Source organism: Leptopilina heterotoma, unplaced genomic scaffold (genome assembly GCF_015476425.1).
Source record: "Leptopilina heterotoma isolate Lh14 unplaced genomic scaffold, ASM1547642v1 Lhet_58, whole genome shotgun sequence".
NCBI classification, from domain to species: Eukaryota; Metazoa; Arthropoda; class Insecta; order Hymenoptera; family Figitidae; genus Leptopilina; species Leptopilina heterotoma.
This window is the reverse complement of record NW_025111131.1, coordinates 1,102,157-1,115,730: the sequence shown is the minus strand read 5'-3', so window position 1 is coordinate 1,115,730 and position 13,574 is coordinate 1,102,157. Positions and strand designations below refer to the sequence as shown.

General features: G+C 29.6%; 1 protein-coding gene across 1 annotated transcript; it reads right to left on the bottom strand.

The window, feature by feature from the left end:
* Positions 1–545: 545 nt before the first annotated feature.
* Positions 546–2,234, bottom strand: LOC122508895. Its single transcript, XM_043622563.1, has one exon. It carries the CDS (start codon positions 2,232–2,234, stop codon positions 546–548), a length of 1,689 nt encoding a protein of 562 aa, XP_043478498.1.
* Between the last annotated feature and the right edge of the window lie 11,340 nt (positions 2,235–13,574).

Here is a 13,574-nt window from a genome sequence, read left to right as displayed (position 1 = left end):
TTCCAACTTTCCAATCTCACTCCATCCCCACACTTCCACTCCATAACTCACTATCGCCCACACTAATGCATCAAACAACCACACTCTCTTTTTCCAATCATCCTTAAATCTCCTTTTCCCAATTCCCCATACTTGCCCCAATGCCTTACCCCCCTTTTCCACCCTCTTCATCACATTCAAATCCTGTTTTCCATTACTCATAAACCAATACCCTAAATAACAAAACTCATTCACCTCTTCCACAATCCTTCCATTCATTTTCCATTCCACCTCATCATTATCTTTCTTCTTCCTGAACCTAAGCACCTTCGTTTTCTCCACATTCACACATAGATCTTTTTTTCTTATATATTTCTCAAATTCTTTCATTAACAGTTTCATTCCACTTTCATCCTCAGCCATCAATACCACGTCATCCGCATATGCCAAACTATATATTCTTCCATTCTTCAATATAACCCCTCCCTTCCCTCTTTTCCTCATTCTCTCTTCCAGATCCGCTATCAACATATTAAACAGTAATGGACTCAGGGGGCAGCCCTGCCTCAACCCTCTACCCAACCAAACGTTGTCACCATTTTTCCGTTAACCCTCCCCAAATTCCTATTCACTAAATAATTCAGGACAAATATATTGTCCATCGTCCCCATTTCCCTTCTGAAGCCAGTTTGGTTGTGCGGTATGCAGCCCAGCTCCTCTACTTTCTCCTCCAACCTCCTTCTTATGACTTCCGCATACACCTTATAACCAACTGGCATCAACGTCACCCCCCTATAGTCCTCCACCCTTCTTCCATCTCCCTTTTTCATAATCGGTGCTATCAATCCCGTTTTCCACGTTTCCGGCCATCCTTCCCCCTTCCACACCAAGTTCACTATCCTCCACATCTCTTCCCTCACCATTTCTCCCCCGTATTTTAAACTCTCTCCCTCCATTCCATCTTCCCCCGCCGCCTTACCCCTTTTCAATCTTTTAATCGCCTCATTTATTTCCTCCCTGCTTACTTCTGACTGCTCCACTTCTACATCTCTTCTTCTCCCCTCTCCTCTTATTTTACGCTCCATTCCTCCGCTTAATCCTTTAAAGTAATTCGTCCAATCCTCCATCCTGATGTCCCTATTAATCTCTTTTCCCCTTTTCCTTTCTCTATTAATCACCTCCCATTCCTTCCCCTCTTCTATTGCCTTCTCCACCTCCTTTAGGAATCTCTCTCTTCCTTCCTCTCTTTTCCTTCTGATCAATTTTCCGTGTTTCTTATGCCTTCGGTTGTACTCTTTTTTCTCCATTTTACCTCTTCTCCATTTCTTTATATCCTCTCTTAGCTTTTCCCTACTCTTTTCGCATTCTCTATCCCACCACCCCCTTCTGCTTCCTGCTTTTCCCTCTTCTTCATTTTCCATTTCCTTCTTCACTTCCCCAATTATCCTTTTCAACCTTTCCCATCGATAGTTTACTCCTTCTTTCTCCTGTAACTCGTGCTTCTTCTCTTTAAGTCTCTTTTCAAACTCCATCAATCTCTGTTCGTCCCATTTTCCCATTTTATCTTTCTTGGTTATTCTCCGCCCTGTTTTTTCCATTCTTTTCTTCCGCCCTTCAATTTCTACTATCAGTGGGAAGTGTCCTGAGTCCGATTCGTTTCCTACTTGCAACTTACTTATCACTTCTTTAGTTTTTTCGTCCGCTATAACATAGTCAATCACGGTCTGACCTCTTCCTACAAATGTTATTTCCCCATCCATATCCCTCCTCGTACACCCATTACAAATAGACCACCCTCCTTCCCCTATTATACCTAACATTTTTCTTCCTTCTTTGTCCACTTCCTTATGTTTTGAATTCCTTTGATACCTTTCCTTCTCCCCATTCCAACATCCCCCACCTAATTCTCCCGTCCATGCATTAAAGTCACCCCCTATTATTGTTAACTCCTCTTTACTTTTCTCTATCCATTCCTCCACTATTCTCCAACCCTTATTGTCCCCCCTTCTTCTATATATCCCAACCACGTTTAAATTTTGCTTTCCTATTCTGATTTTCCTAACCATACTATCTTGTCCCATCCATTCATCTCCACTTATCTCCTTTATGTTGTCCTTTACCCCTGAGATCATCCCCCCAGAACTCCTACCCTTTAAGTGATCTCTTTTAGCCTCCTGTATCTCCCACTTATATCCTTTCGGTAACTTTCTCTTTATCCCTTCCCAATCCTTCCCCTCTACCCAAGTTTCGCTCATAATTATTATATCCCATTTTCTCAAATCCCTCCAAAAGCCCTCCTCCTTATTACTCAACCCCGAGACATTCCAAAAAATTAATTTAATATTTTCTGTTTCCCGACCCCACTTTCCTCACCCTCCCTTATCTCCCTCCCAAACCCCCTCCCCTTTCTCTCCTCCACCACATCTTCTGTTCCTTCTTTAACAATCCATTTTGTTCCCTTAATCCATAGGCACTCCCTTCCCCAGTTTACTATATTGCCCTCTCTTCTTTCCTTCCATGCCTTCTCCAACAGCAATCTATTAATGGTTCTTTCCCTCCTTGTTCTATCATCCTCTATTCTTACTTCTGTTCCCCTTAATTTACTCTTTGCCCTCATCACTTCATGCTTTTCCTCCTCGCTCCCCAGTTCCACCAACCACAATCTTACTTTACCCTCCTCATCTTCCCCTCCTACCGCTTTCACTTCTCTAATATTCACTTCCACCCCTATGTCTTCCAATACCTTTTCTATCCTCTTTCTCCCATTTTCTCTATCCACCTTTATTCCTTTTATCACTATGATTTTCCTCTTACTTTCTCTTTCCATATACTCCATTCGGTTTCTTATCTCTCTTACCTCCGCCTTTAATTCTTGTATTCCTTCCGTGCTTTCCACCTCCTCTCTCTCTTCTAAATTTTTAATTCTTTTTTCCATTCCCTCTAAACTTTCTAACCTTTCCTCGATCCTTCCCACCTCCTCCTTCCTTTTTGCCTCTTTCTCTCTAACACCCTTCTCTAAGCTGCTTAGTTTTTTCCATACATTTTCTTTTTCCTTTCTCCAGTCCTCTTCATACTTGATCCACATTTCTCTTATTTTCGCCATTTCTCCCCATACCCCTTCCATCTTCTTATCTATTCGCATACACCTCTCCTCATCTTTTTTCCTAGTCTCTTTCAATTCTTTCCTCACATTTTCTAATCCTTTTCTCGACTCTTCTCCCATTCTCTTTAACATACCCCAATTCCAGATTGTAATTATTTTAATTTTTAAAAAACCCATTAAAAATTCTTCGTTTCTAAAAAATTACAACTGTAACTCTTTGAAAACTCAATTATTATTTTGAATTTTTAACTAAAGTTTCTCTATAAGTCAATTATTTTTAATCATTTTTCAGACTGTTTTTCAAAAGTTGGATTATTTTTAAAAACTCTTCTTCTTTAAAAATAATTCAATTATTATTTTCTATCCAATTTTATGAAATTCTAATTATTCGAAAAAATTTTAACCAAGTGTTTTAATAAATTAAACTATTAAAAAAATATTAGCAATTTTTTTCTAAATTTAATTTTGTCAGAATTGTTACTTAATTATTCAAAGATTAGTATTTTTTCCAACATCAAGTTATTTTCTAGAATTTTTAATTAAAAATCTTTGTTAAATCAATTATTTTATATAGTTATTTTGAGAAAGTTCTTCTTCAATTCAATTGCTCAACATGAAAAATAAATAAAAGTATGTTTGAAAAATTTAATTATTGATGAAAATTATTTTAAAAATTCAGAATTTTGTTTTAATATTCATAATTATTTTAAAGTTTTTTAAGAGGAAAAGTATTTCATGACAAAATTTAGTTCTTAAGATTTATAAAAATTGACACATCTGTGTCAATCCTAAATTAGAAATTCGAATTGAGAATGATTTTAGAAACAGTTTGTCGAAAAACACGAGCGCAGATAATTTTTTCTAATTTTTCAGACGAAATTACAGAAGAAGACAATGTAAATCAAACGAATTTCTCTCTCATCACTCTTGTCTTGGTCCATCACCTGTAATTTGAATTTAAAAATTTAATTATTTTTAACTAGCAATTTAAATATTTAATTATTTTTAACTAGCAATTTAAATATTTAATTACTTTTAACAAGCAATTTGAATATTTAATTATTTTTCATATTTATTTTAATATTCAATTTAATTTCTAATTATCAATAAAAGGGAAAAAAGTCAAGATAATATTTTCCAATTTCATAATGGAGGCAGTAAATGAAATTATAATATCAGTTAATTTAAATATTCAATATTATTTTAAGACATAAGAACTAGGTACTCTTAATTTGTTACCTTAATAAATATTCCAATGATGGAAAAAATTATTTTCGAAATATACAATTTAATATGAAAATATTTGGAATAAAAATGTATTTTCGAAATATTTGTAATTTCGTAAAAAAAATATTTGGAATTAAGTTTCTTTGTATGTTCTTATATTTTATGTATTCATCAAAATTACAAATAGTACCCATATTAAATATTACTTTTAATGTTTGTAAGATTTTGGAATCAAATCAGTGACTCATTTAATAATTTTCAAATGTCAAGGCTCGGATATGGGATAGTCTTTATTATTTCTGATCTGAATATTAATGTCAAAGGCGAACAAACTCAGTTTCCCTTTTTATACAAAGTGTTGAAAATAATATTAAATATGAAAAATCAAACAATAATGTTAAGGAGAATATATTTTTTGACAAATTAAAATTTTTATTTGCGATTATTATTCATTTTAAGTCATTTATTTATATTAATTTTATTTATCCATATTATTAATAATATTATTAATAATATCTCAGAGGTAGTTTCTCGAGCGCTCAGAATGCTGGGCTTTGTTATGAGAGGTGCCTCGGATTTTTGTAACAAAGTTGCAATTAAAGTTTTATATTTTACATTAGTGAGATCCATTTTGGAATATGCCTCTGTAGTCTGGGTACCACTCTATACTTTCAATATAATTAAAATAGAGCGTGTTCAAAACAAGTTTTTAAGATTTGCTGCTCGGCAACTCAATTTACCTTTTGACTGGAACACCCATGAATACGGTAACTTACGATCCACTTTACACATCCCATTGCTTACATCTAGGTTCTTATACAATGATATGCTTTTTTCTATAAGTTATTGAATGGATTTATTTACTGTCCTTCTTTGTCAAATCTCATAAGTTTGCGTGTTCCGACTAGATTCACTAGAAACAATCATTCGTTTTTTGTAACTTATTATAAAACTAATTTTGGTAACTTCTCAATACTTAATAGACTCCATAGAGAGACAAACAATGTATCTTGTAATATTAATTTTTTTGAAAATAATCTTTTGAAATTTACCTCTCAACTACGACAAAATCAATTGTACTTATATTTGTAACGCACGCCTAACTTTTATAATGCCAATTTTGTATAATTAGTTGCTAGTTGTAACTTAGATTTTAATTATAGGGCTTGACCCGTATGTAAATAAATAAATAAATATTATTAACAAGTTGTGAATCCAAATGTTCATTACATGAAAATTTTGTTTCCTCTTTACGATAAGCAAAAAAATTTGCCTCCTCGTTATAATTTTTAAATAATTTGAATACAATCTAACATTTATAAAATCAAGTTCATTCGTCTTAATGGAAAGAATAAAATTTTATTATGCAAAACATAATTTTAAAGAAAAAAATGAATATTTAATAAAAGTACGAATTTTTTGGCTATAATTGTGATTAATTCTATAAATTTAAATACAATATATGGGTGATTCTCCAAAAACCGGTCACTTTTAAGTTGATAAAATTTTTTTTTTAATGTTTAAAAATTGAACTTTCTTTTATTAATTACTATTCATTGGTATTTAAATAAACTATATCGACGCCCCCCGACTGTAAAATGTTTATTCGAATCTCCGTGCAATAAAATGTTAACTCAGAAATTCGTGCTGTATAATTGTTTTTAAAAATTTCATGCAATATAATGTTAACTCAAGTTGCATTCAATAAAATGTCAATTCAACCACCAGTGCAATACAATGTTATTTAAAATACTAAAATTTTTATTTCCACCCTTTAAATTGTATGAGGTTAAATTAGATTATTAATTTATTTATTAAATTACTTAAATAGATTGAAGTTGCAACTGTTGACAGCACAATAATATTCGTATAGTTCCTCATTTATGGGTTAAGTTTTTATAAAAAAAGTCAGTAATGCAGAATGTTGAATAAAAGATTATTTTTTTATGGTGAAATATCTGCATAGTTTTCCACTCTTTAGACAAACAGTTTGGTTTTTCTTCAGCAGACCAATTGGTTGAAAAAAAGAGTTATTATATATGTACAGCGTTAAAAACTGCTACAAAATGGAAAACTAAATTCAAAAAAGGGACTGTTAAAGTAATTTTAATATTTTTAAATATTTATAATTTTAATAAAAATAGTTTTCAAAGTTAGAATTAAATAAATTTTATTCTTTCATTTTCCTAATTAATTTAGTATAAGTAAAAAATATTTATAACATAACTTTTTCACTTTCGCAAGAAAAATTCACTAATTATGTTTTTCTTTAACCTCATATAATTTAAAGGCTAGAAATAAAACTTTTAGTATTTTCAATAACATTATATTGCACTGGTGGTTAAATTGACATTTTATTGAATGCAACTTGAGTTAACATTATATTGCATGAAATTTTTAAAAACAATTATACAGCACGAATTTCTGAGTTAACATTTTATTGCACGGAGATTTGAATAAACATTTTATAGTCGGGGGGCGTCGATATTTGAAGTAGGTACGCTACAAAACTATTTAAAGTTTAAAAATATTAAAATTATTTAAATTTGACCAGGATCATTTTGAATTTTTTCACGTCGCTCTTTTTCGACATTGGTTTTTTTCTGTTTGTTTAATTATTCTTTTATGTTAGACAATCCATATCAACTATATTTATTTTAAATTACATTTATTAATAAACATTAGTTTTCGTATAATTAGCACTTTTCGCGTAATTGAAATGAGATGTGCAAAATTAAACAGGCAAACTAACCTCATCAGAGGCGTAACATCGAGGGGCACTGAAATTCATATTTCTTCTATATAGGTATTATTAATTGAATTAAATGATTTATTTTTATTATTTTCAAAATTATATTTAAAAATATATGAACAGATTAGAAAAATTTTAACTTTATCACCTATTTTAAAAAAAGTTTTAGGCACGGGCACACTTTTTACTTGTTTCGCACCTACCACGTGCAAATGTTTTGACACGACAAAGGACTCCACGACAATGGAAATTTGTACAAAATCCATTAATACATATTTTAAACAAAAGTAAATAAAAAAATGGCTAGGTATACACTTTTGTCCTACTAAACTGTAAGCTTTCATCCGTTTTTTATTGATATTTATATTGAAATATTAAAGTTATGACAGCGCACGACAAAGGAATGAATAAAAATACGCAGTGTTTTTCTAGTGCTTTTTCTTAAAAATATGAAAAATATAATTTATTTTCCAATTTCTCTTGAAGATTTGAAAAGTGACATGTTTTTTCTTTAATTTCCAATTAATTTTGATATAAAAAGTGCACGTCTCATAGTTTATTTATACACGTTTATCCTTTGTCGTGCCAGCATGGAGATTTTTAAAGACACTTATATTTTAATAATTATCAATAACTATATTGATGTATTAAAAAATTTCATCGATAAAAATTGAAGCTTTTGAGTTAATCTTTCATAATATTTATTGAATAATTAAAGATAGTTCTTTTTTTATAAGTAATAGTACTTTAAAGTTTGGTACTCAGAGGTAAAGACATATTAAATTGCTGTTTTCCAGCTGTTAAATGTTGTTTTCCACTAAATTTGTGTTAAAAAATTATCGTTTTTTATAAAGGGTATAATAAGTGATGTTTAAATAATATGTTTGTCCAATGTTAATATTTAAATGTTAAGTTGTTTAGAAGATATAATTCAAAGACATGAAATTGCCCACTTTCAGGAGAATCACCCATATATACTTTATATACACCAATCAATCTGTCTTAATGCAAAGAATAAGATTTCTGAAAGAAAGGAGTAAGATAAGAAATCTTATATTTATATTTATAAAATAATATTATAAATATTATAATATTTATATATTATATTTATTTATATATTATATTATAATATAAAAAAATATTAGAATATTATAAAAATTTATATTTTATAAAATCTTATTCTTTGCATCAAGACGAATCGATTGGTCTATGTAAAGTATAAATTGCATGAGAATTTATAGAGTTAATCACAATTAAAGCCGAAAAATTCGCATTTTTATCAAAAAATCAGTTCTTTCAGCAAAATTATCTTGCTGAACAATAAAATGTTACTCCTTTCTTTCAAAAATCTTATTCTTTGCATCAAGACGGATCGATTGGTGTATATAAAGTATATGTATGGGGCATTCCACGCCAAGTGGGAAATCATTTTGTTTTTGCATCTCAAATTTTTTTTCTTTTAGTACTCTTTGAAATGAGAGCTACCTTCATTTTTTTCAAATTTTTTTATAAAGCGGTTTAGAAGATACAGATTTTTGAAAAATTACGTTTTTTACGTAATTTTTTTTTAAATGCTTATAACTCGGTCAGAAATTGATAAAATTGGATGTTTTTATAATGAAAAGTTTTGTTTTCACACGCCTCACACTGAAAAACTGTTGGTAGAGCTGTTTGCCCAATGCGGTGAACTGCTGCGTTAAAAAGAAACGCACAGCTCACTTTATTTTTGGGCGAGCAACTCTCCTTTTTGATAGAGCTGCTGACCTTTTTGTCAAGCAGCCGCTCGCCAACGCCATTGGTAGTCAAGTTTAGGAGAGCAACTCGCCTAATTTTGATAGAGCTGTGAGTTTAAAGTTAAGTAGCGCTGCACAACAGTCAATAGCGGAACTGCTCTACCAACAGTTTTTCAGTGCAGTAGCACGTAATATTACAGCAATATGAAGAACACTGCCTTAACATTACCAATATTGCCTCAATGTGCTACTGGGGCGTAGTTTTTAATAAAAATATTTTTAAAAAATGTTTAAATAATTTACGATAAGATTTTAAAATTTATAAAATAAAATTTCAATTTTAACAATGAATGTATCGATCAATTTTTTTCAAAAATTTTTGTAAGAAACTAGCACTAAATTAACAATTTTTAAGCCTTGTCCGATCGTGGGCAAACGATGGGATCTATTTATGTTGAAGTTTTTTATTTTTGTATACGCAGTGGTGGCCAAATGGCTAACTTGCCATTTGACAAAACCACAAATTTTTCACAGCAAATGTGTTTACAGACTGAGTCTCTTCAAACTTAACCTTCTTTCTGTGTAAAATTGTGATTTGGTCAAATAGCAAGTTAGGCTTACCGTTTTCACTGTGTATATAAAAATTAAAAATTTTTAAATAAATAGATCTCATCGTTTGCCCACAATCGGACAAGGCTTAAAAATTGTTAATTTAGTGCTAGTTTCTTACAAAAATTTTTGAAAAAAATTGATCGATAGATACATTGTTATAAAAGAAATTTTATTTTAAAAATTTTAAAATCTTATCGTTAATTATTTAAACATTTTTAAAAAATATTTTTATTAAAAACTACGTGTGAAAACAAAACTTTTCATTATAAAAACGTCCAATTTTATCAATTTTTGACCTAGTTATAAGCGTTAAAAAAAATTACGTAAAAAACGTCATTTTTAAAAAATCTGTATCTTCTGAACCGTTATATGAAAAAATTTTTAAAAAATGAAGGTAGCTCATTTGAAAGAGTACTAAAAGAAAAAAAATGTTTAAAAAAAATTTGAGATGCAAAAGCAAAATGATTTCCTACTTGGCCTGGAATGCCCCATATATTGTATTTAAATTTATAGAATTAATTAAATTAATTAAATTAATTAATTTTTTTGAGGATTTTTCGATCCATTTTGAGATATTTTTATGATAAATATACCTAGCAATTTTTAGCCGAATTCGTTAAAACCTCTTCGAGTTATCGTGTTCACAAAAAACTGGATCTACACATACATACATCCGGAAAAGAAGAAAATTTGTTTAAAGGATTTTTAAAAATTCTATAAATTAAATGACTATAAAGCTTCTTCTACGAGGAAGCAATAATATAAATATAAATAAATATTAGTATTAATAATAATAATAAATTATTATTATTGTGGCTTTTTTATAAACCAGTGTAAACTAAAATAACTAAATAAATTTTTATTATTTACTGATAATAATTTATGATATCCTAGGGTCAGAAATAAATTTTTATTAACGCTTCAAATAATAAAATTAAGTTCAAAAATAAACTTTATTGTACTTTTTAAGAAGTTAAAAGTAATTTACGATTATAAAGGATAAAATCAAATTAGATAATTTATAATTTAATAAGAAAAAGAACAATGTAACTTTACAGGCATACCGAAGAAGAAAGTAAAATACCAACAAATGCAATAAAGATTTGCCGAACTTTCCCTAAGGCACATAAATAATATAATAAGAGAAATGAGTAACTATTCGGTTGGGGAAAATAAATTCCAAGAAGAAAATATTATGTCTATGTGTTTGCTTGTGAAATTTAATTTTTGCGTGAAAAAAAATCTTATTGTCAAAATTCTCAACTCGTAACATTTCATTTAAAACTAAATACACTGAAAATAAATTTATTTGATTCAAATAACCGATTACTTATCTGTCATCTAATAAATATTTATACTTGAATCAAATAATTTTTATTTGAGTCAAATACATTTTTTATGAAACTAAAGTTACCAACGTTGATTCAACGAAAAAATTTTTATAAAAATTTTATCTAAAATGTTCTGGATATAAATGTGAATTTTAATATTTTAGAATTTTTTCGCTAAATTTGCAAATACTTTAAATTTGATATGGAATTTACATCAGGGCGCTTTAAACGTTGTTCTCATTAAATTTAATTGATTAACTAGAAAAGCAAGCATCTCAAACTTTTTTTTGATAGATTTAACCCGTTGCCTGTTTCCGACCCACGGGTGGGTCGTGAAAAAGTATGGCCATAACTGTTTCCGACCCACCCGTGGGTCGTGTTCACTATCACTCGAAATAAATATAATTTGTATATAAATTGATAGATATTTTTCTTTATATCAATATTATAAGAAATTATAAGAGTCGTTAATGATATTTTAGAAAATAATTGAATAATTAGTTATAATTTAAATATATTATACTATTAGAAAAAGTATCAGATTCCGCTGGGCAGTTTGGGACAATCATGTTGTATTTTCCTCAAACAGTTAAGGGGTTAAATAACAACTGATTAAAAGTCCGTATTTAAGGGGAGTGTCTGGTGAAATTTCAACTTTTCTATATTTACATTGTTTTGGTGCGTCAATGTTTTTTAAAACATTATTTAGGATTCAGATTTATATTCTATGTTATTCAAATTAAGAAACAGATAATTATTTGACAATTTATAAAATAATGCTATACAGCCGATTGTATATACAGTTGGACTCTGCACAAATATCTTTTGACTAGTTTTATATGAAACTGTATACATTTGAACCGTATACAATTAAATTATATTTATTTGAATTATTAGTTATATATTCGATTCTATACAGTTGGACTCAACACTAGTTGATTTCAAATAATTTAATTATTAAACCCTACACGGTTGGATTCTATACAACAAATCTGTATATAGTAAAATTATTTTCATTTGCAAAATTGCATACAGGTGTTCTCTACACAAGTGATATTAAAAATATTTATCTTTAAATTCTATACAGGGAAAAAAGTACGTGAATCTTTCCTTGAAAGTGATTGATTTTTGGATAGGACTAAATTTCTAGACTATATCATATACTTTTTATTAGAAAATATAACCCATGTAGAAATTAAGATTGGAGTTTGATATGAACTACTTTCATAACGGTCGTCAGATCGGGTACTAGTATAGAATTTCTAGTCGGGAACTAGCAAGTAAAACTAGCTATGCTACCCCACAAGTGTAAAATAAACGGAATATTTTAGAGATTTGTTATTAGTATTGGGAAAGAAAATTACCACCGCGGGCTCGGTGTCGCTAGTGCTTTACACCAAAAATGGACGACAAGGTAGTGCAAATTTAAAAAAATATAAACTTATATTGTGACTTTTCGGTTTTAATTTTAAGTAGTTTTTCAATAAAAAGGTAAATAATGACCAATAATCTTAACAAATATTTCTTAAACATTTGAATACATCAAATATTAACAGTTTTTGCAACCTTGCACTCCCGAAGCAGCCATTTTTTTTAGTTCACTTTACGGTCACTATGTGTCGCATTGCAATTTTAAATCCCCAATTAATTGAGGGCTCGGATCGAAGAACCGACGCTTGTAAACGCACAGAACATTGCGAAGCGTCGGTTCTTCGATCCGAGCCCTCAATTATAACTATATGTATATAAATTAAAATTATATTAGTTTTAAATATATCTCGTGTAGAAAATTTGTTCGCTCGCTTGTATACCTATCCTATCATTAATCTAACACGCACGCATGCACGACACACTGCATTACTGACGCGATACCACACGCATTCCGAACCGCTCTTATATACTAACTTCTCACTTTTTTCTGCGCTTGTGAGAATTGTTATAAATTAATATTCTATATTAATTAATCATTTTTTGTCAAAATTTCATCTTTAATTATTACCTACTATTTCCGTGTATTTAAGGTCAATTTTTAAATTAATAAAGAATGCTATAATTTAATTAAAAAATCAGAACAAAAAAGATTAAAAAACTCTGAAAAATAATCTAAGTATAATCAGTGATTTCTAATCTGAATTACCTCTCTAAATCTTATGCGTAATCTAGCTAGATATTTCTAGTCCGAATTTTCTCACAAGAATCTAAACCCCAGGCGCGAGCTGACAGTGAGTTCAGGCTTTACGAAGCTTGATTGAGGGTTGGTCAGTATTCGTTAAAGCTTGGTGGGACAGCGAAAGCAAGGCTGCTTGAGTCCGGAATAGTAACACCGATGTAAACCTGACGCTCAGTCTTTGTTGAAGACTAGCGTTCAATCTTCAATCAATGCTGCGGAAGCCGAAAGCAGGACTGAACAAGACTGCTTCCACTGTTCCCAAATTTACACGCTTCTCACGCGTTCATTCAATATAACGTAAATGTATTAATTATTATTATTAATTATAAACAGTATTGTTATTAATATATATGTATTTACATATTTAATGACAATAAGTTATTATTAAAATAATTATATTATTTTCATATAAATATTATATTACTAACAATAAATGTCATTTAACATAATAATATTGAAAAATAATATTAGCAAAAAAAGACAATTTGTGATAATTTGTACATTTTTTAACTTCATTTTTAACAGACTTTTAATATTATTTACAAACAAGTTCACAAGTTTTTATTCACAACACTTATTAATTATACATATTAAATAGTAATTTTATTATTTTATGTAAACGCTTATAAATGAAATAATCCGCTCGCATGTGGGATCGAACTCACGT